The sequence below is a fragment of the Monodon monoceros genome, unplaced genomic scaffold, assembly GCF_005190385.1.
Source record: "Monodon monoceros isolate NGI ecotype Baffin Bay Population unplaced genomic scaffold, NGI_Narwhal_1 Super_Scaffold_18, whole genome shotgun sequence".
NCBI lineage: Eukaryota > Metazoa > Chordata > Mammalia > Artiodactyla > Monodontidae > Monodon > Monodon monoceros.
The window spans coordinates 175,178,075-175,199,735 of NW_021703774.1; the positions used below are offsets into that span (position 1 = coordinate 175,178,075).

The 21,661-nt window shown below is 47.3% G+C and overlaps 1 protein-coding gene across 2 annotated transcripts; it reads right to left on the bottom strand.

The window, feature by feature from the left end:
- Nucleotides 1-3,484: 3,484 nt before the first annotated feature.
- Nucleotides 3,485-19,594, bottom strand: PARK7 (Parkinsonism associated deglycase). 2 transcript variants are annotated; one of them, XM_029230601.1, is made up of 7 exons: nucleotides 19,498-19,594; nucleotides 18,281-18,398; nucleotides 16,778-16,879; nucleotides 14,887-14,946; nucleotides 13,948-14,017; nucleotides 9,971-10,057; nucleotides 3,485-3,854 (listed from the first exon to the last, which is right to left on the bottom strand). In XM_029230601.1, the coding sequence occupies exons 2-7, from the start codon at nucleotides 18,368-18,370 to the stop codon at nucleotides 3,694-3,696; spliced, it is 570 nt and encodes a 189-aa protein (XP_029086434.1). In that variant the 5' UTR covers nucleotides 18,371-18,398; nucleotides 19,498-19,594; the 3' UTR covers nucleotides 3,485-3,693. The 2 variants fall into 2 exon arrangements, with proteins under 2 accessions (XP_029086434.1, XP_029086432.1); XM_029230599.1 differs by having other exon boundaries at nucleotides 19,405-19,536.
- Between the last annotated feature and the right edge of the window lie 2,067 nt (nucleotides 19,595-21,661).

Below are 21,661 nucleotides of genomic sequence, written 5' to 3' on the forward strand. Positions count from 1 at the left end.
CAGGAAAATTGAATGTTCTCCTCATTCCTTAGGGAAGCAACAGCCTAGAATATAGAACACACAACCAGACTCTAAGATGATAGAGTCGGCTACACTAAAATCATACTTTACATCTAATGTTTCACAGTTTAAGAAATGTACTTCCCCCCTTCATGGCTGCCTCTGATCTTCGGACAACCCTACAGCACAGGACCGAGAGACGACAATTTTCTCTTCTTTTTACAACGGATGCCAATGGCCACTTTGTCAGGACGTTGGGAGAATTGAGTTGCATGATGTAGCCAGCACGTAGATCTCCGCATGCTGGCAGAGAAAAGGTTCTCTAAGATAACAATCAGTGAAAAAGCAGCGGGAGAACAGTGACATATGTAATGACTCTGTCTGCATCCAGTGTGAAAGGTTAGCCACCCAGCTGGATGCTTGGTCCGCCCTGGACCCTCCCTGTTGTACTACTTAGCCCCTGGGAAACAACCGCCCGAAGCCCCTCCTTCATTTATTCATCAGGCTTTCACCAGATACCAGTCACAATCACTAACTCTTTGGAAGAGCAGTTTGGCTGTCCCTTCCCTGGGGCAACAGTGACCCCCTGGCCAGCCGAGCCTGGCCACCTCTGCCCAGTGCCGGGAAAGCCACGGCCCTGAGCTGCTCACCCGGGCTGGGCTCCGGGTAAGAGATTTGACTTCCAGACCCCATCTCCTCCCTAACTCTGCAAGCGGCCTTGGGCAGACACCGGAGCTCCAGAAGCCACAGCTACTGTCGCAAAGGTGAGAGTGAAGGAAATGATGCCCAAAGTGGGGTGACCCCTGGGTGAGGAGGCCCGTCTAGCTGGATGGGCCACACACTTAAAACTCCAAGTCCAGGTCACTTTGAAATGTAGCCAGCCGCCCCCCTCCTTCAGTTCCCAAGTTCTCTTTGTCGGCACCACTGTCCCGCACCCCCTGCCCCCCTACTTCCTAGAAGGAAGAGAGCGGGTGTGTTTAGCATAGGAAAGAAGCCGGCAGATTGACAGGGTGGAGGCTTTTAGATGCTATCGATCTGCCTGAAGCCAGTAATTCTTGACCTGGCCAGAAAAGGTCTAAGGTTTAGATAAAGCAGGTCCTGGAGCCCCTGCCCCAAACACTGTCGGTGGGGGGGGGGGGGGGGGGGGGGGGGGGGGGGGAATCTTCGCTATATCGCCTGGAGTCTGATAAACTGAGTCTTAAAAATGCTCTTTCCTTTTTGTCCATCTGGAATCACCTTTCCCTGCCGCCCCAAAGGCCCAAAATTCAAAGAGCTAATCTCTTAAATAGTTCCCTTCCTGCAGATCACTCAAATTCCAGGGAGCTTAATCAGAGGTAGGGGCTGCTAGTAAGATACGCCATGACTTGTCTCTCTTTCTTTTTCTTAATTTTTGGCCGCGCAGCATGCGGGATCTCAGTTCCCCAACCAGGGATCGAACCTGCACCCCCTGCAGTGGAAGCGCAGGGTCCTAACCGCCAGGGAAGTCACGCAGGAATTTTTACTGTTCACTCTTAACAATGAATTACTTAAACGTCAGTAAACTGGGACTTTCAAAGTAACAGGTTTTGAGTTTTTCTTTCTTTATTGAAAGTGTATCTTATAGACCTCTTGAATTCATCAATCTGCACTCCAAATTCACCCCTCCTACCCCACGGGCTCCTTCTCCAGCTCAGGACACAAAATCTCCATTTGACCTTGTGCTCAAGTTGGAAACATGGGAATGGCCTTCTTACTCACATGGGCGCCCACCTCTGGGGTCCTCCCCCCTGCTCCCCATGGGGTCCCCTCTCAACAGAGAACCTCTGAACCGAGAGAGATCAGGGTCCTCCTCCAGGGCTCCCCATCTAGGTGCCAGCTAGCTCTCCAACCCCACCCCCAGCCAGCCGCCCTCCACACCCTATTGATCCTGCCCCAGGGCCTTTACTCTTCCTGTTTCTTCTTCCTGGAATGCTCTTAGCAGACCTGCCTTACTCAACACCGGATCTCTCCAGGTTTCCCCTCAGGTCCCTTTTCACAGAGGTCTCCTATATACACCCTGCGGGAAACATCCCCGTCACTGCCCCCTTACCTTGCTTCTCTTCATAGAACGTAGATGTTTTCCAATCTCTCGCAATCCCACATATTAGCTCTAAGAGGACAGACTGTGTCTCCCAATGGCTCTTGCAGCACCAGGAATGGGCTGGGCACAGAGCAGGTCCAGCACAGCCAACGGCTGCTGAAGGGGCAAACCTGACCTTTCCTCAGGTCTCAGCTGAAACCTCACCTCAGAGGCCCCCCCCCCCCCATCCCGCCCCCCCCTCCCCCCCCCCCCCCCGGCATCCTCTTTACACCATCAGTGCTTATCAAAACCTGCAATTCCGTTTGCATTTTTCATCAGTAACATCTGCCTTGCCTTCTGGTTCAGGGGTAGGCAAACTGCAGCCCGAGGGTCCAATCCCCACTGCTGCCCGGTTTGATAAAGGTTTTGCTGCACGGCCATCCTGCCTGCCTGGTGGAGCGGCTGTGGCTGCTTTTGTGCTACTAGGACAGAGCTGAGTAGTTGCGACAGAAACCTCACAGCCCACACGTCTAAAAGGCCAGGAGGGAGGGAAGGAGGAACAGGAGGGAGGGGGGAAGGAGAGACGGGGGTGGGGTGGGGGGCAAGGGGGGACAGGCAGCAAAGCACACTGGTGGTACGGCAGTTTTACTCAGCGGCTCGGCCCTCCACCTTCAGGAGCCTGCCCACTACCTCGTTCCTGTGTGTCCCATCAGTCACTCATAAATAGTGAAACAAAAAAGCCACGGGAATTTGTTGGCTCCTGTTCGCAAGTCCAGGCGTTGCCTGCTTCGGGGCAGATGGATCTTGGGTCAAGCACGTTCTGAGCTTTCCGCCGGTCGTGCTGGAGGCCACGTTCGGCCAGGCCTTCTTCCTCCAGGTTCACTGCCAGCCCTCCTGACCACCCAGCAGAGAACCCCAGCGGGCAGGGCAGGGTGCAGGCCCTGGCACTGAATCCCACTGGCTGACGGTCCCACCTGGGTCAGGGTGCGTCAGGCTTTGACTGGCTGGGCCTGGGCTGTGTGCCCAGCCCTGGTGTGTATCCCACCCACTGCACACGGGAGCCGGGCGGCTCGTGGGGTGAAACAGCCAGGTACTGTTACCCAAGGAAGGGAGGGCAGGCTAGGCCAGCCTTGGGAAGTTTTCAATTCCATCTCAGGACTCTTCTCTGCAATGGGAGACGAGGGATTAGCTTACAAAAATTCACCAGTGCAGCCAACTTCGTTGGTATCTTTTAGTCGCACATTAGAGATACAGTTAATGGACGGGAGAGAAGTCACAAGCCTTTTCAATCTCTGTTTTATGCTTTTCCTCCCTGCTGTGTAAAATGCGTTTCCTACTCATTTATTTCAGCAGCTGTATCAATAGTTAAGAGCTGCAAACGAAGCTGACAATCACTTGGTTTCACACAAGAAAACAGAGACCAGAAGTGAAAGAAGGAGCCATCAGTAGTTTTGCTAAATGCCCCATTTATTCTGCAATCAAGGTTCAGAAATGTGGGGACACAAGTGCAGGTTGAGGAATCTCTGTGCAGCTGTCACGTCACAGCCACACTTGAGGGGGGATGGTGATGACGGCGTCTCTGCACAGTAATCCCACTTCTTTTGTTTAAAGCGAACACGGTGAGGATGGATTACCCATCACCAAACCTCTCTGCTCTAATCTTTAAGAACCAGCGGGGCCTTCACTTGTTCGGCCACGTCCTTGCCGGCCAGCGCCTCGACAATCGCCAGGGCAAACTCGAAGCTGGTTCCCGGCCCCCGGCTGGTGATGATCAGGCCGTCCCTTTCCACGCGGTTCTCTGAGTAGCTGTAATGATCTTCGAAATAAAAACAAAAAAGGGTTACGTCCCAGTGGGCTATGCTGGACAGCAAGGAACGCCACTCAGCAGTCCCATTCCCTTGCAGCACTACTTCTGGTCTCATGAAAATCAAAACAAGAACAAGCAAAAACCCCCAGGACAACAACGAGGTGGCCAGTCACTCGCGACCCTCCGGCACTCCCAGCTCTCGGAGCACAGCGGGAAGACACCGAGGCTGCCACGCACAGCAAAGAGCAGGAGGCGCCACCAACCGCTGAAATGAAGTGTGTGAACACATGTGACTTCAACGCAGCTGCAAAAGCCATCGTATATGTGAGGGGGATGCCAGAGTGAATGCTAAGCATTCAAGTTTCTATTCCACAACACACGCAAGTGTCAATTCTGTGAAGTGAAGGGGAGAGAATACGCACTCGAAAGTATGACTGCAGGAGTTCAGGAAATGCCACCCCAAAATAGGCTGCTTTGCTTTACTGATTATTTTGAGCTAAAAGCACTTGAAAAACAACACAGGCAGGGAGAGGGAGTGGCTTCTTCGGAATCTCCTTTCCTGCCTAAAGACAGATCATCCGGAAGGAACTCAGAAATCCCCTCCCGGGAGTCTCATCAACCAGGAGAGAAAACTAGAAGTTGACACCACACCCAGACAAACTTTGTCACAACTACTATTCCTCCCATCTACTCTTCGAGGGGTCCCTTCAACTTTCCTAAAAGCCAATTACGCTCCCCTGAGAGGCCTACCTCCCCGTCTCCTTTCTCTATTAAGATGGTATTTAAGCCAGAATTCTAAACCATCTCAGGGAGTTACTCATTTTTCCCTGGGTATCTCCCATGTATACATGTTAAACTTGTTTTCCTCTGGTCAATCTGTTGTTTTTTTTTCAGGGGTCTCAACTAAGAACTCAGAAGGGTAGAGGGAAAATTACTTTTCCTTCTCTACAAAATGCTGGAGGAAAGGGGGATGAGGGTGAACTGGTGTTGAAGGTAGAAACTACCTGTGATACAGACTACCTAGGTAACGCACACACACGCGCTCTGCTGCCTCAAAATCAAACAAGCACAAACTACACATAAGGGATCGGGAGCGGGGAGGGAGGCGCGGAGGAGGGACCACGCTCACTCGTCAGGGACTATTTTCCTCTGTGGCCCCAGTTGGCTGTATTTTTGCAAATGTAATAAGAAACGTGCTTCTCCTATATTCCCAGGAAGTAAACGACGCTACCTCCGGGCAAGTCTCAGGGCACAAAGCTGGGATTCCCCGCACCAGCCCCCACAGCTCTCACCCTCCACGCCAGGCAGGCGTCAGCAGACCCTCCTTCCACGCGCGCGTGCAGCTCCACCGCCCCATGCAGCCTGCCCCACTGCCCTCTCGTGCCGGGAGCTGCTGCCGGCCCCACGGGGGGCCTGGGCTGCTCCCTCTGCCCAGGAAGCTCTTCTCAGCGACTTGCTCTTTCAATTTCAGCATCAGCACCAAGCCCTCAGAGAGGGCACCTGTGAGCCCTCTCTAAACCAGGTCCCTCAGGTCACTCCATCACAGCGCCCTCCCAGCGCCGAGGAAACAATACGTCCCCTGTTTACTGTCTATTCTGTAAAACGCTGAGCCTTCACCTGCCCGTCTGGCCCAGGGTATTAATGGCACCAAGGAGGTGCCCCCGAGGACCAAGTAAACGAAAGAATGAATGAATGTTCCTCCGCCTGCTGCCTTATTGCGGGACCTCTGCGTCCAGCCTCCCTTATGGCTGCCCTTCCCTCCACACTCGGCACCACCAAAACGGGAACCTTTCCAAAGCGCAAATCAGAGCACACCCAGTTCCCCCAGGAGAAGCCTTTGCCAACTTTCTCCAGCACCTTGAGGTGACCCTGAACTCCACGTCACGGTGCACAAACCCCGGGGCCTGGCCTGCGCACAGAGACTGGACCAGAAGGAACCAGAGGGGAGACGGAAAAGAAGCCACATCCAGGTGGGAGTAAACGGTGACATGGATGGGACAGCGGCAACGGAGAGGAAATGAAGGTCTGAGATGTACCTTGGAGATAAAATGCCCAGGCCTTGGGGAAAGACTCGATGTGGAGAGACATCAAGGATGACTCCCAGTCGCCTGTCCTGGGCAACTGGGTGGGCGGGTGGTGGCACCACTCAGTGACGTGGGACACGAAGGACAGAGGGTCCTCTGTGAGATCCCGCCACACCCAGTCCCCGCAGGGAGAGCCAGGCACACACCGCCTCTGAACCCCTCCCCTCCCCTCCCCCATGCTCAGTGCAGACCTCCTGCCAGTCCCTCCCCCCCGCCCCGCCCCCCCCAGAACACCTGAGGACGTGGCTCTATCTTGTTCCCTTTTCTGTTCCCAGAGCCTAAGGAAGAGCTCAGGAAATGCCTGTTCAGTGAACACATACAGAAAAACGTCTCCTGGGACTTCCCTGGCAGTCCAGTGGTTAAGAATCCACCTTCCAATGCAGGGGGCATGTGTTTGATCCCTGGTCGGGGAACTAAGATCCCACATGCCGTGGGGCAACTAAGCCCGCGCGCCACAACTACTGAGCCTGCACACTGCAACTAAGACCCAACGCAGCCAAAAAAAAAAAGAAAAGAAAAGAAGTCCCCTGAGCAAGATGCTTCTGCTGCGTTAACGAGCTTTAGAAACCACGTCCTGATGCTCATGTCCTTTCAAAGTGGATGAATAACACCTGCAGTGATTTATGTCTTCCTAAACCTCATTAAAAATCATGTCACCCACTGAAATAACTGACTACAGTACGTGAAACATTTCCTAGTTACACTTTTTTAGAAGAAAAGTGGATCCCTGGTTTGAGGGCGAGAGGTTTTCCTAATCTAACCTCATTTCCTGATGGTTAAAGATCATTTTAAATGCTGAACTAGGAAACCGGCTGGGCTGGGTCTCCTGGAGCTGAGACGGACAGGTCAGCGGGAGGCACGGCTCTAAATGGTTCACTTAACAACCTCTTTGTGGGTAAAATATTACAAATACAGCCTAAACTGGTTAAAGATGTTTAAAGGTTCCATGGTTCTAAGAATCTCAACCAGGAAGAGCAAAAGGTCTACTTACGGACCACCTCCACCTAGTGGCGACAATGAAGAAAACTCCCCGTGCACCAGCCAATTCCCGGCCAACCCGCAGGAGGCATTCATTCCGTTAACTTTAAGCAAACACCCCAAAGCCTCTCTCAAAGCCCAGAGATCAAACACCTGGGGAGGCCAGGGAGCAGCAACTAACGGCAGCTTTTACCTGCACACCCCTCACCTACGTGGTCTGGGCGCCACAGGTGGAGGAGTTGCCACAGAGATGGGGCGTCCCAGAGAGCCCGAGATATTTACTATCTGGCCCTTCAAGGAGAAGCCGCCGACCCCTGAGCACAGCAGTTCTGGGTTCAAATCCAGGTCTGCCATTCAGTAGCTGTCCGACCCCTCTGAGCCTCCTTTTTCTCTTCTGTAAAATGGGGATGATACCAACCTAACAGGATGATCATGGGAACCCAGCCGAACCAAACGCCAGCAGAAAGTGGTGGTGTCACTACCGCAGACATGGCCAGGCAAGGGCAGCCTGTTCACTGCGGCGTCCCCAGCACTCAGCACACAGCCAGGCCTACTGATCTTAACACGACGTTCACCACGAGGACAGAGGACGAGACAGAGGGCCTCCCGGAGGAGACACCCAGGAAGCGATTACAGCTCCACCTCTCAGAATGTTCTGAAGGGGCAGAAACTGCAAACATTTTTCTCTTACAAGAGGACTTACGCGTAAGAGGACAGAATGCAATGCTGGTAACTTAGGCGTGTGGGGGGCCTCACCAGGACAGAGGCGGGGGCCCCAGTTCCGGCCCGGCTCCGACAGACAAGTGGCCTCGCCTCCCCAGGCGAGGTGAAGCCAACACCTGCCTTGCTGGGCACCAGGGCTGCAAGGCTCGAGATAACATGCAGGAATATACCCTGTAGGTGCCCGAGAGTTAACGATCTCATCTTTTTCTAGTTCTGATCAGCCTCAACTTCCTGAGGCGTTACAAGGAAAGAGCCACAAAGATACACGTGCAGATAACAGGGAACACGTTCCACTCCTTCTTCCTTCTCATGTGTCGTAACTACTAAAGGAAGCCCGATTCTGTTCTTTCTAACCCTCGAAAACCCCTCCATTAGCTCAAAGTAAATTAAATCCCTACACTAAAAAATGCCCAGAAACCAGAGTCTTTAAAAGAAAAAATCAATTTTCACAAAGATGGTTTTACTGACAACTTAGTATCTTTCTGCCAACTAAACTCATAGATTTTCCAAGAAAATACTACTTTGGATCAGATTTAAGAATACACAGAATCTGCAACACCGAGTAAACCCGGACATAAACTATGGACTCTGGGTGACGATGACATGGCAGCGCGGGTTCATCCGACTCCAGCAAAGGCACCGCCTGGTGGGGGAAACAAAGCTGACGGTGAGGGGGATGGGGTGGGGTACTGGGGGTTTAGGGAAACGCTGTACTTTTTTGCTTAATTTTGCTGTGAACATAACACTCCTCTAAAAAATAAGGTCTATTAATCTTTTTAAAAAGGCAGTGAATGAAAAATGCATCACTTTACTTTGCGATGAAAGCATTAACATAAGAAAAAATGTACTTGCCCTACTTTTAGTTCAGAATAAGTCCAGAGCAGAACAGAGATAGACAAGAAAATCCATCAGTCGCGCAGCTGTTTTCAAATCCGCTTTTGATACCATTAGTCTTTTATTTTTTTTCCAACATCTTTATTGGAGTATAATTGCTTTACAACGGCGTGTTAGTTTCTGCTGTATAACAAAGTGAATCAGCTGTACGTGTAAATATATCCCCGTATCTCCTCCCTCTTGCGTCTCCCTCCCACCCTCCCTAACTATTAGTCTTTTTATTTAGCCACTGGTTTTTGGTTGGTGGGTGTTTTAAACAGAGCCGGTCACTCGGTCTCCCTGCTGGCTGAACGCCAGTTGAACCACTTTTGCCTTCTAAGTGGGAATCTGTGATTCCCTGCACTTATCCACACCAGCGTGAGTTTCCTCTCTCTCTGTATGTTCCAGGGTCTCTGCCTCCCTGTGATATGCACTCCAGGGACAGAGGAAGATACCACCTGACAAAAGACACTACCTGGCTGGTGCTCTGAATGTCACGCTGAGAAGCAGCGGCTACACAGCTGTACATCCAGGAGCTTGGTTACATTGTTTTGCTGTTAATTACACACTGCCTCATATTTTTAAGTCTGATGCACATGTCTCTGCAAGCTGTTAACTCTTGGAGGGCAGAGACAATGACGTGCTTTTTAAAAATAATCTCCAAGTGACAAGCAACAATATGAGAATTTTTTAAAAAGTTGATCAATTATAGGTTATACTATTAGGTTAAAAAAGCAAGCTGTAGGATGTACTTACTAGATCTCATGTGAGTAACAATATTAAACTGCAAGGGATAATGAGTATGTGCAGAGAAAATTCTAGAGTTTCACAGGAAAACTTAATAGAAGTTAAATGTGAAAAGTAGAAAGGTGCTGGGGAAGTTAGAGAGAAGATAAACACTTCCTTTTACTTCACCCTTTTCTGTACTGTTTGCATTTTTTTTTTTTTACCATGAATAGAAATTGTTTTCATAAAAATAAATGAATAAAAGTTAAACATCTAGCTGATATTTATAAAAGAAGCCCATAAGCGAAGGAACAGGCCTGCCTGCCACCCGGGCCTCCTCTGGAAGAAGAGAGCAATGTCCATTTTACTTTCGACTGTGGGCAAAAGGGCACATTCTGAAATCGCTATCAAGGTTTAAAATTTACCCCCAGGCCGCTGGCAAAGTATTGAGTAAAACTGGCATTTTGCGCCACTCCGAGCCAGGCCGGCCTTTGGCTCAGCGCCTGCGTTCCCGTTAGGGTGCATGTCTGCAGACCCACAACGTCAGGGGGTGCACACGTAGACACCCACACCATTAGCCCGTCTCTCTCACTGAAACACTTGCAAAGAAAGTGAGGAACACATCACACCCCAACCCACAGAGAATCCCTAGGTACTACTGTCTACCAAGTGGGAGACAATGCTATAGCACAGCTTTCTGAGTAGGTCTTTTGGCACATTACAATATAAGCATGTACTTACTTCCGTCCATCATTTTGTCTTTAGCAAGTGGGTGTGTTGTAACTTTGCTTCCAAAACCTATTTCATGAGCCAACAGAGCCGTAGGTCCTAAAAAGAAAATGAATAAAAAGACTTAAATGTAGACACAGAAAAACCCATGTTTTAAAAATCACAGCAGCAAAACTATTCTTCAAAATCAGGGGCTCTTACCTAAAATATACTTATGATTCTGAAACTAAACACTTCTTAGTATGAGAGGTAACGTATGTTTATAATAAACCGTCTGCTGAGCACATGCGGCAAGAACGTACAAACTTAAAACACATCAATAACCATTTAATCAAAAATAGCTACTTGTATAGCTGAGGAGCAAACAGATAAATAGAACATGCCCCCTCGAGGGACAGGCTGCAAGTGTAACAGGGTACAGAGGAGGGGGAGACCATGGAGGGCAAAACGTCCTGCCTTACCCTTTGCACATGGAAGATTTAGTTACATATTAAAGGCAACTAATACTCTCTGAACCCCTGGGCTTGACTGCTATTGTAGAAACTAGTTTTATTTTTCTACTTGAGAATGAAAAATTAGCACTCATCCATCTGTCTATCCAAATGTATCAGGTGGTAGGATTATTAAAATGAATGGGACATTGTCCCAGCCCCGAAGGAGACACCTGTGAAATGCCCACGTCTGAGATACAAAGGCACCGGCGTTTCTGTCTTACAACGACGCACTTAAGAACCCTGCGCAAATGCCCCGTGGTCCTCTACATGCTCCCTCTTAAAATGAAGGTTAAAAAAAAATATGCCGCTGCTAACTTGAGATTTTTATGAATGGTCAACTTCACTGATAATCACAAGCGTATTTTGTAGGTCACAGTCCTCAAATAGGGACTAAGACAAAAAAGTCCCTATTTGTTATCTTAAAACTTTTGGAAAAGTAGTTTTTCTACCTTTTTCCTCTAAGCCACCAAAAAATAACAGAAGAAAAACTTTCTAAGGCCTAATGTCACACCTAGAAAAACTTCAGAAGAGCACCGTGGCCTTCTAAATGGTTAGGGCACTGTGGTTAACATCCCAGGACAGACTCTGCACACTTTAACTCCAGCAAACCCAAGCACTTGCTCTCATGACCTTTCGTTTTACAGCACCGTTCCAAGGATAAAGTGGTTATATAACGGACCTACCTACAGGCTACTCAGATCTTACCTGCTACTAACAGGAAGATCAAACAAATGATACGTAATTACATAAGCTTTCTGTCTTAACGTCAGGTGTCAGTTTCATACCAAGTCCTCACTTATATCTTAACTGGAAAGCCTCTTAAATATACTTGACGCCCCCTTCCTCCTTACTTGTATGCTGCATATGAGAGCTATGTTTGGTAGCAAATCCTAAGAGTGTGTAAAAATTGAGTAATTATCTCAATTTTTATTTGATGTATTCATGAATTACCTTTAATTCTTATTTTGTAAGATTTTAAGAAAAAATAATTTCCTACATCATATATTTTAAAGCAAATTTCAAGCGAGGACTGATCGTACATGAGGACAGCAGGTCATACAGTGAGCGAGGAATCTTTAGGCCGCTCCCTCCAGGTGATAAAATGGCTGCCTATAACATCAATAGCTGTACAGTAAGCTCATAATTACTGCTTGCCGGGGCTTCAGAATCCCAGCTGGAAAACTCGAGGGGACACTTAACTGCTCCTATTACTTGAGATTCCGGTGGATGAAATGTGGCCGAGTCTGCAACAGGGGTCCAGCTCTGAGCAGGGAGCAGAAGGTTCAGGGAAAAGAGAGGGTCCAGTGGACAGAATCGCCTTGGGAGGCCCAGAGGCGTAAGCCAACAGCGCCACCGTGTGGTGATGTACAGAGGGAACAGCATGCCCGGCAACCGCCCCCAGCTTGCACCTGCAGCCCAGCGCTTGCCCGCCGCCTGCTCCTCACCGCCAGGCTTCCTTCCCCTGCCCCACCCAGAGTGAATCTCGTTTTATTTTCTTCTCAAGGCAGCCTCCCTTCCAATTTCTGTCTCTCCCCTTCACTCCATATTAGGGGTTAAGTTAACATTCCTTCAGTTCAATAAACCGTTCCCAATTCCTAACTGCAACATTTAAGAATCATCTGCTGATTTAAACACCCGAATCTCTCCCATCACTCGTTCCAACCTCGCTGCAATCTCCTCCACACGCCATCACGCTTCTCCTACTTTGTGCAGCACCCAGAGGGGCAGTGCAGGACATTCAACAGGACAACAGGTCACTAGCTCCGTTCACTTTACAATGTGGATGTAAATGACGACAAGGCCTGTGTGTCTTAGCAGCGTGGGATTCAAGTCTGCCTGAACACAAAACCCTGAACCAGATGTGGCTGATAATTCTGCTCCTTTGGTGACACAAAATGACAAACTGATAGGCGGTTTTTACTTGCAACACAGTCCTAAGAGGACAAACCCAGCCCAAACCCTTCCTTTCTTCCTTTAGGTAAAGCACTAAGAATGAGGCAGAGGTGAGGGTCAGCACGTGGGGAGGGGGGTGGACTAAGCCCTTGCATGAACGACAGCACCTCTGTCTTCCTCCACCAGGAGGGCTGCGGCTGCTTGAGCTGCAGCGTCCTTCAGCAGACAGAAATCCCCGAGCCCCAAGGGCGGGTCAGAGGTCAGTGCTGACCGGAACCCAAGGACGGGGCTTGCCAGGTGGTTGCCCCTCAGTCCTTCCCGGTCTTTAATGCAGAGGTTCTCAAACATGTAAAGGGGTCTTAGGACCCCTCTAGCTATTATACGAGTTACATTTATCAGTATCTGCCATGCTAGAAATTAAAACTGGGACAGGTTTACAACATAAGAATGCTCGAGCGCACAAGCCAGGCCTGAATGATGACATCGTCATACTCTGATGGCACTCTGGTGAGAATAAGAAGGAAAAAGGCAAATAATGTGTTAATAGTATCTGCTCTGCCCTTACGAACCCTCTGAAAAAACTCCAAGAACCACTGCTGTAATGCAGTCCCCAGATCCCCGGCCTATGACTTCTTTTAAAAAGTCTATTGTATTGAAGAAAATATCAACACATCATTTTAATTAACCATCCATACATTCATCTCTTTATTTGCTCTTTTTTTTTTTTTTTTTTTTTTTTGGTACCGGGGCCTCTCCCTTTTTTGGCCTCTCCCGTTGCGGGGCACAGGCTCCGGACGTGCAGGCTCAGCGGCCATGGCCCACGGGCCCAGCCGCTCCGCGGCCTGTGGGATCTTCCCGGACCGGGGCACGAACCCGTGTCCCCTGCATCGGCAGGCGGACTCTCAACCACTGCGCCACCAGGGAAGCCCCTATTTGCTCCTTTTGACAAACATTTAATGAAGACCTATGAATAAGGAAAGCACCTGCCAAAATTACACCATGAAAAAAACGCAAGATGGCAGAATATCACCTGATATTAGAGCAAGAAGGATGGACTTTAAAACGGTATCAAAAGCCAAAGTATTACTAGGTTTCAAAGATGTGGAGACATCGACAAAGCACCAACAGCCTTACTCTAAATTAAGTGGCAGAGAATACAGTACCTAAGACCCAGCTCTCAACACTGGGGACCAGGCAGGAAGCCCCCCAGGGCAAGCACAGGTCAGAGCTCTGACGCTGGCCCAATTCTTGCTGACCCTGTGCGGGCAGAAGTACTTCCTGGCACGGGGATTTGTCGTAACAAGCTGTTTACTGAGTGCCAGAGGGGCCACGTTCTCCTCCAGGTCCACCAAACAGGGAAAACACTTAAGTTTCACAGAACGTAGACCAAAGGCAGGGAGAGGCAGAAAACGGAACTGTAGTAATTTCTGAGATGACATCAGCCTCATGCCCCAAACTAAATACACCGATACAGATGCCCTTCATGCCTTACGAAGGGGAAGAAGTACTGGGAACACGATCTTATAACTAAAGACGACCCCGTCACGTATTTTTTGAAGAAAGCCAACACCACACTTGAACACAGGACGGCTCTGTACTTACCCGCACAGATGGCGGCGATGAGGCCCTTCCTCTTTTCTTGTTCCTTCAGTATCTCCTTCACAGCAGAGGACTAGTCAAAGAAAACCAAAAACACAGCAAGCTGTCATTAAGCTGCAGCCAATCTCTGGCTGGTAACTTTGGCAGAACCTGATTTTAGCTTAAACCACAAGGTCTTCAATCGATTTTTCAACAATACCGCTAAATCATCAATGTAAAACCTACCAAACGCGTAGTGTTTCTACATCCTTAAACCCAATCAAGGCATTTATTATAAGAAAAAGGTACCCTTTTCTTAAAGATGTTTCAAGATAAGAAAAGCAATTTCCCTTGGGCATATTAACCCTTGCCATTTTGTACTCTAGGGAGAAAGACACAGAAGGGAGGAAATGTGCTGTTTTGGGTGTTTTCCGACAGCAAAGTAGGGAGCGGAGCTCAGCAGCCCCAAATGTCTGATTCCACCTGCCTCATGAGCTTCTGTGTGCCCTGCCCCTGCCACCTCTCTCTCTTCTCCTTCCTGCAGGCTAACTCTTCACACAAGACAAAAAGCAGCAGCAGCGGCTTCTTTTATGCCATTTTTCATTCAAGCTGGCAGCTCCAGCCCCCTGCAACCTCCCTAACCCCGATGGTTGAGTAGACAGCCGATCTCTTATCTTTCTAGGCTTAACCCTTCTCACAAGCACAAAATTAATCATTCTGCTGCGGCTGGGGGAAAAAACAAGTAGTCTTACATTTGAACTGTATTCACAGAATCTGTTCATAACTGTTTCACCAATTCCACTTACTTCTATAGTAAATGTTATTAGAAACTTTTTTTAAAAATTAAGCTAGAACAGCACTTTGTTAATTTCACCTTTTCCTAATCTATTCACAGCCTCCTTCCTGAAATATTTTAGCAGCAAACCCAGCAGAATATGAGGGGCTGAAGCCCCCCAGCTTTACCTGGGATAAATTCTGTGCGCCCAGACCACCTCCTGGCATAACCACCACATCGTAAGGTCCCTGTAACAGTTCCAAAATGAAAAAGGACATGAAGATGTTTCACTTGAAGTGTGCGTTAAGCAGGAACACTTTCACATCAGAGCAAAAAGCTGTTCACAGAAGAACAGTTAAATTAGGGGTTTCTCTATAATGGGATACTGTAACTAGTAAAAACTGCAGAAAATCTGTATACAGTAACATGAAACGATGTCCATGCTGCAGAACTGCAGGCGTTATCATGATCTCATTCCTGTACAAAGAATAAATATACACACGCATGTAGATGCATGTGTGTACACACCTCTCAGTGCCCCCACATACATGTGTACAGTATACAGACACTCATGGACAAAGGAGATCGCCAACTGAGGCAGGGTGGGGGGAGGGCAAGAACAAGAAAGGGACATTTAGCATTTGACTCTGCGTTTGTCTACACCGCGTGAATTGTTTTCAACAAGAATGTACATAGTAATAAATAACTAAAAACAAAACAAACTCTAAAAGGCACAAAAAGTTTTTCTTAACCTTATGAAAAATGGAACTTGGAGGATAAAAATGATGTAATATTTTAGTATCCCAGATACCAAAACACCCTAGAAGTCTAATGATTTCAAACTTGCTGAAGTTACAAACAGAAATTGGTTTAATACAGTATCTTAAATTGTTAAAAGCTTTAAAAATTTAGTCATTAAGCAAATGAAATGAAAATTTACATTTTTAGTCCAACATATACTATTTAGAGTTACTTTTAAAGACTGTAAAATGTCCTATGTTGTTTGAAAACCAAGCAAAACTTAGAACAAGATTTGTGAAGTGCAGAATTTTTTCCACTCCTTTTGGAAACTGAACTAAACACTAAATAGACACAAGATGTCACCTGTTCTAAAATACCCAGACGCCACAGGACAAAAAGGAAGAGGGAAGGAATATTTACTCCTACTCTCTCATTTTTAACCTGCTATTTAGAAAGTTTCACCAATTTATGTGAAATACCAATATTCTTAGACTCCACAGTCTAGCAAATAAATCTGAAATATCTGGATTTATTAGAAAGGAATACACTTTTTTCTATGCATTTGAGAGTGAGGCATAGGGAAATCAGGCTCCAGGTTCCCCAGGAGGGCAGAGATGGCTGTCCATGAGAGGGCTCTGCTTGCTTTTCTGCCACAGCTCTGCTCCAACAGGGTACAGCCTACACTCCTGTCACACCGGCCCCTGAAGCCTGAGCCCGGTGAAACCGTGTGCAAAGTTGTCTGGTATACGTAGCGGAGGGCATGCTTCTGAGGAAAGGGACCACAGCTCTTGACAGATTCCCGGAAGTGGTGGTCCCCCTCAAAAGGAAGAACTGCAATAATGAAAAAGTGACCAATTTCTGGGGACCTCTTACCCCTCCCTTAATCCGACCACAAATCAAGTATGAGTTGTTCCATGTAACATGAATCACACAACCACGTCTGTGTCACTGATAAAGGAAAGATAAGAACTAGCTTTCAAGTAAAGAGTAAAAAATGAATGGGAAATGTCCACTTGACTCTTTTATATTAAGTAACATAATTATAAGCGGAGGACAGGCTGCCTGTATGAGCCAGAACACTGATGAAAGGGTCCCACCCATCCACCCACACTGAGCACACGTGGTTATCAGGGACCTGCCAGGTTCCGTGGATACACAGTGGAAAAAGGCAAAGTCCTTCACTTCCCAGGGCTTAGTTTAGTGCCGAAGACGTCCAAGCAAAGTAACTTTCTTAAAATAAGTCTGTGCTAACAACAGTCTTAGATGTAGCCAAGAGACAGTTCAAGAAACTGATAAAGAAGCCAGAGGAAGGAATAATTCCAAGTATATGGAACAAACCTGTTTGTTTGCATCTTCTAGACTGGCATCAGGACAAATGACAACATCTCGGCTACACTGTACCGGGTCTTTTCCAGTCAGGCCTGCAATGGTGACCTTAATCTGAGAGAAAGACATCATCACGGTATTTAAGAACACTGAAACATAAATTTAGAGTAACATTTCCACAGCTGCCCTGTGTTTTAAAATAACTGGGCAGGAAATACTGCAACCAAACCATGCTGACCTTAGGCTATTAGGATGGCTAAATATACTTAATCACTAGGTCTGTCCCACTTTGCCTGGAACAGTATGAATTAAAGATGCTGTCCCAGCACCCTGTCTGCTTAGCGTCCTTTCTCCCACAAGTGCTCTGGTTTAGGGGATAAGTTATATGATCATCCTATCATATCAACAATCCACCTGGCAAAGGTGCTGCTGCCATTCAACCCTCCTGGTATTTTCTTCAGGTAGAAAACAAGTTAAAACAACGAAGTACTACTCCGCCTTGCAAAAATTTACAAAGTTGACAAAACCGGAAAAAATGGGAATTTTCCTCACTGCTGGTGGGCCCACATCGCAGTACTTTGGATAGTCATCTGACAAAATCTAGTAACATCAACCACGCAACTAGCAATTCCTTTTAGGCATAGAGCCTAGAAAAACTGCTAAACCTGTGAACAATGAAACCTGAACAAGAATATTACAGTTTTAGAATGCTGTGAAACAGTGTAATAAAGGAATGGGTAGACTGGCATATCCCTACAGTGCAGTACTTAGCAGCAATTTTATTGTCTTTTATTTGACCATGCCATGCGCGGCATGTGGGATCTTAGTTCCCCAACTAGCGACCGAACCCGTGCCCCCTGCAGGGGAAGCACGGAGTCCTAACCACTGGACCGCCAGGGAATTCTCTACGCAGCACTTTTAAATAAACAAACTGGATCTATACTTTTACTACAACGTGGGCACTTTAATTATTTTATTGATTGTTTCTGTGCCTCAGTTCCTTCAACTGTAAAATGAGAATGGCAATAATTCATAAGGTTATAAAATTTAAAAAAGTTTATATAAGTGCTTAGAATGATACCTACCACTCAGTAAATGCTATTTAAGTATTCACTATGGTTATATGTGTATATATAGGTTTATACCACAGACGTGCAAAATGAGAACCACACTCTAATGCTACTTTAAAGACACGCAAACGTCACTGTGAGGACAGCAGTTACCTCTGGGGCAAGAAAGGGAAAGGGATTAGGGAAATTTACAAAGAGGGCTTTGCAATGCCTTCTTCCTTTAAAGCACCTGTTTTTCAAGGCACAGGTCAGAAAAAAATATAGCAAAATGTTAACAAGTAGTAAATATGCACAGTAGATAAACAGGTGGAATCAGTCCCTGTACTGCCATGTCTGTTTGAAATACTTCATAAAGTACATGGAACATTACTTTATTCAAAATGACTTATAAAAATCCAAAAACGTTTTAAAAGAGAGGAGGGCTAGAAAACTTTGGGGGACATACTCCAGCTCGTCTCATGACATCGACAGGGATGACCGTCTCCATCTCCTCTGCTCCTGTAGCCAGGATGACCAGAGCTCTTTTTGAAGCCATTTTGATGTTGGATTTTTTAAAGATGTAACTGAAAAAAAGAAAAAAAAAAAAAAAAGATTTTCGAAAAACTTTCACTGCGACTCTGTAAGAGCCAACAACTTCAATCTTAGGAACATTTTTAAGGAGAGTAACTAAGTGCCTCCTAGGGAAAAGGTTTTGATACACAAACACAACTGAACATGAAAAATGCATTTTAGATTAACGCTGGTTTTCACAGCATTTCAATTGATGTTTTTTGAGATGAAAACTCAGTAAGGTTGCCAACACGCTGGTGTTGTTTAGATTTTCTTTTATCATGTTTTTAAAAATCCAATTCCTAGTAATATATTGCAAATGTAAATTTTCCAAGACACAAGTACATGGGTCTTTCATTTCACACGACGCGGGGGAGGTACAAAGTCGTCTTTTTTCAAGTACTATTTCACAGAGAAACGACTAAACTTTATTACCTGGGTGAGAAACGAAATACACTCTTTAGCAATTAGCTCCTGAGATTTTTGGAGGGGATTTTTTTTTTTAGTTCCAATAACTGCACTAAAAATTCGGGGGAGGTTAACAGTGTTAAATATTTGAACACACTTTTTTTTTTTTTTAAATAACGGAGAAAAATGGTAATTCCCCCTCACTACGCTCAATGCAGCTAGATTCTCTCTCTGCACTTAGCAAACGCCGTTGTAAACGACGGCAGCTAAGCCAGGGTCTGAATAGTTTTTAGCCTGTTCTCTTTCCGCAGAGTTTGTCTTCCGTGAACTGATCTAGGTAAAACGATGCTAACACACACAGGATTAACTAGCTCCCGGCTGGTGGGATGCTATGCACGCAAATTCCGGCAGCTTTAGCGTTGGTACTACGCTGGCGGCCTAACGGCGTCCTCTGCTTATGTCAGAAGGCCGCCCACTCCTCAAACGCTTCGAGACGCCTGCCAGGTCCGCGCCGCCTCCGGGACCCCCCGAGGGTCCAGCGGGCGGCCGGCGCGCCCTCGCCGCCCGCGGCGCCACGGCCTGCGCACACGCCGGGTTCCCCAAGACCCCGACCTGAACCTCGCCTCTCTTCCCAGGGACGCGGAGACTCGGCCCGTTCCAGCGGCACCTCTACCCGGAGGACGACAGAGGCAGAACGGGACTAACCCAGGACGCACGCATGCACGCAAACCAGCACGCACGCGCGCCGCCACGCTCCGGTCTCAGCCCCTCATTGCGCAGGCGCGCGCCGTCCGGCTTCCCATTGCCCCTCACTGCGCAGACGCGCGCCGTCCGGCCCGGCTCCTCAGCCTCGCACTGCGCAGACGCACGTCGCTCGCATCACGTTACGTCACATCCGGCCGAACCCACCCTGGAGAACGAGTGGGAGGCGCCTACCCTTCTGCGTGGAGATCGTGCTCCTGGGATTGATTCCATTTGGAACAACCGGCACCGCGGGAAGCCTGTGGACTCACGTATCCTGCCGAAATCTCCCACGTCCGAGGCACGGTCTGGCGTGCCCCCGGCTCACGCTGAATTTAACCCTTTTTTTTTTTTTTCCCGCAGCCCATACGTTTTTTGCTGTGCCGGTCTGGAGAGTGCGTCGGCTTCCTTTAAATACTCATTTTCACAAAATATCAGTAGAATTGTTCCTTTCACGCTTCATCTGTGCACTTAGGCCTCCCTCTGCATTGTTCCTGTTTCCTGGAGCGCCTTCCCTCGTCGCCCCCGCTTTATTAGGACTCTTCAGGGTCTCCCTGCGCTCTGTCACCCGATCCCCTGTGACTAACTTGGTTACGGAGGCTAATTTCAGGTGTATTCGTTTCTCAAAATAGTATTTTTTAAAGATTCCAAAGCTGCTTCTGCATCCACAGAATTAGGGAGGGAGCTGAGCACGTAAATCAGGCACGTCTAGGTGTACTTACGAGATATTGCAGGGCTTCCCTGGTGGTGCAGTGGTTGAGAGTCCTCCTGCTACTGCAGGGAACACGGGTTCGTGCCCCGCTCCGGGAAGATCCCACATGCTGCGGAGCGGCTGAGCCCGTGAGCCATGGCCGCTGAGCCTACGCGTAAAAAAAAAAAAAAAAAAAAAAGAGATACTGCAGGTCGGGTCCCCCACCACCACAGTGAAGCGACACGCTCGAGTTTTTTGGTGTTCCAGTGCAAATAAAAGTTATATTAACACTATACTGTAGTCTGTTAAGTGCGCAATAGCATTACGTCCAAAAAGAGTATATGCTTTTTTATATATATATATATTCCTAAAAAATGCTAACCATCACCTGAGCCTTCATGGATTCCTAATCTTTTTGCTGATGAAAGGGTTTTGCTGGTGGAGCCTGGGATGTGGATGGCTGCTGACTGAATAGGGTGATGCTTGCTGAAGGTTGGGGGCGGCTGTAGCAATTTCTTAAACTAAAACAATGAAAATATATCAATTGACTCTTCTTTTCATGAAGGATTTCTCTACAGCATGCAGTGCTGTTTGGTAGCATTTTACCAAATGCTTTAGAACTTTTTAAGATTGGAGTCAGCCCTCTTAAGTCCTGCCACTGCTTTGTCGGGTAAGTTGATGTCATATTCTGAATCCTTTGGTGTCGTTTCAGTAATTTCAGAGCATCTTCACTATTAGTAGATTCCAGCTCAAGAAACCACTTACTTAGCGCATCCAAAAGAAGTAACATTTCATCTCCTTAAGGTAAAGTTTGATCATGAAATCGCAGCAACTGAGTTACATCTTCAGGTTCCACTTTTAATTCTGGGAGAATTACCAAAATGTGCCACAGACACGAAGGGAGCAAGCGCTGTTGGAAAAATGGTGCTGGTAGGCTTGCTTGATGCAGGGTTGCCACAAACTTTCTATTTGTAAAAAATGAAATGTCTACGAAGCACAATAAAGTGAAGTGCAATAAAATGAAGTATGTCTGTATTTGATTAATTAATTTATTGAAATTACAATCTTGTGAAAATGCACAAAGGAAACCTAAATCAAAATGGGCTGGGGAAACCATGAAGGGAGGGTTCTAACACACGTATCACTCACTGCATCTTACAGGCCCCAGGGAAAGAAAGAAAATTTCCTTCTGACACAGCAACAAGCTGCCTATAATTGCAGCCAATAAAAAACCCGCCACAGCCCTCCCCAAGTTCCTTCAAAATCTAGTAAAAACTGACCTTCCGTTGGCCTCCTTGAACTTGCCTGTGGTTTTCACCATAGTTGGCTTGTCCTGAATTGCAATTCCTCTGCTATTCCCAAGTAAACTCATCTTGGCTAGCTAAAGGTCTTATTATTTTATTTGTTTTAAGGTCAACAATCTCAAATTATGTTTTT

What these genes read in the sequence shown, in the direction of transcription:
- PARK7 (XM_029230601.1), bottom strand. Translation starts at nt 18,370, where the DNA reads ATGGCTTCAAAAAGAGCTCTGGTCATCCTGGCTACAGGAGCAGAGGAG. An exon ending in ATGTCATGAGACGAGCTGGA is followed by an intron (nt 16,880 to 18,280) that starts GTATGTCCCCCA and finishes TCTTTCTCTCAG; the next exon opens with ATTAAGGTCACCATTGCAGG. An exon ending in CATCGCCGCCATCTGTGCGG is followed by an intron (nt 10,058 to 13,947) that starts GTAAGTACAGAG and finishes TTTTCTTTTTAG; the next exon opens with GACCTACGGCTCTGTTGGCT.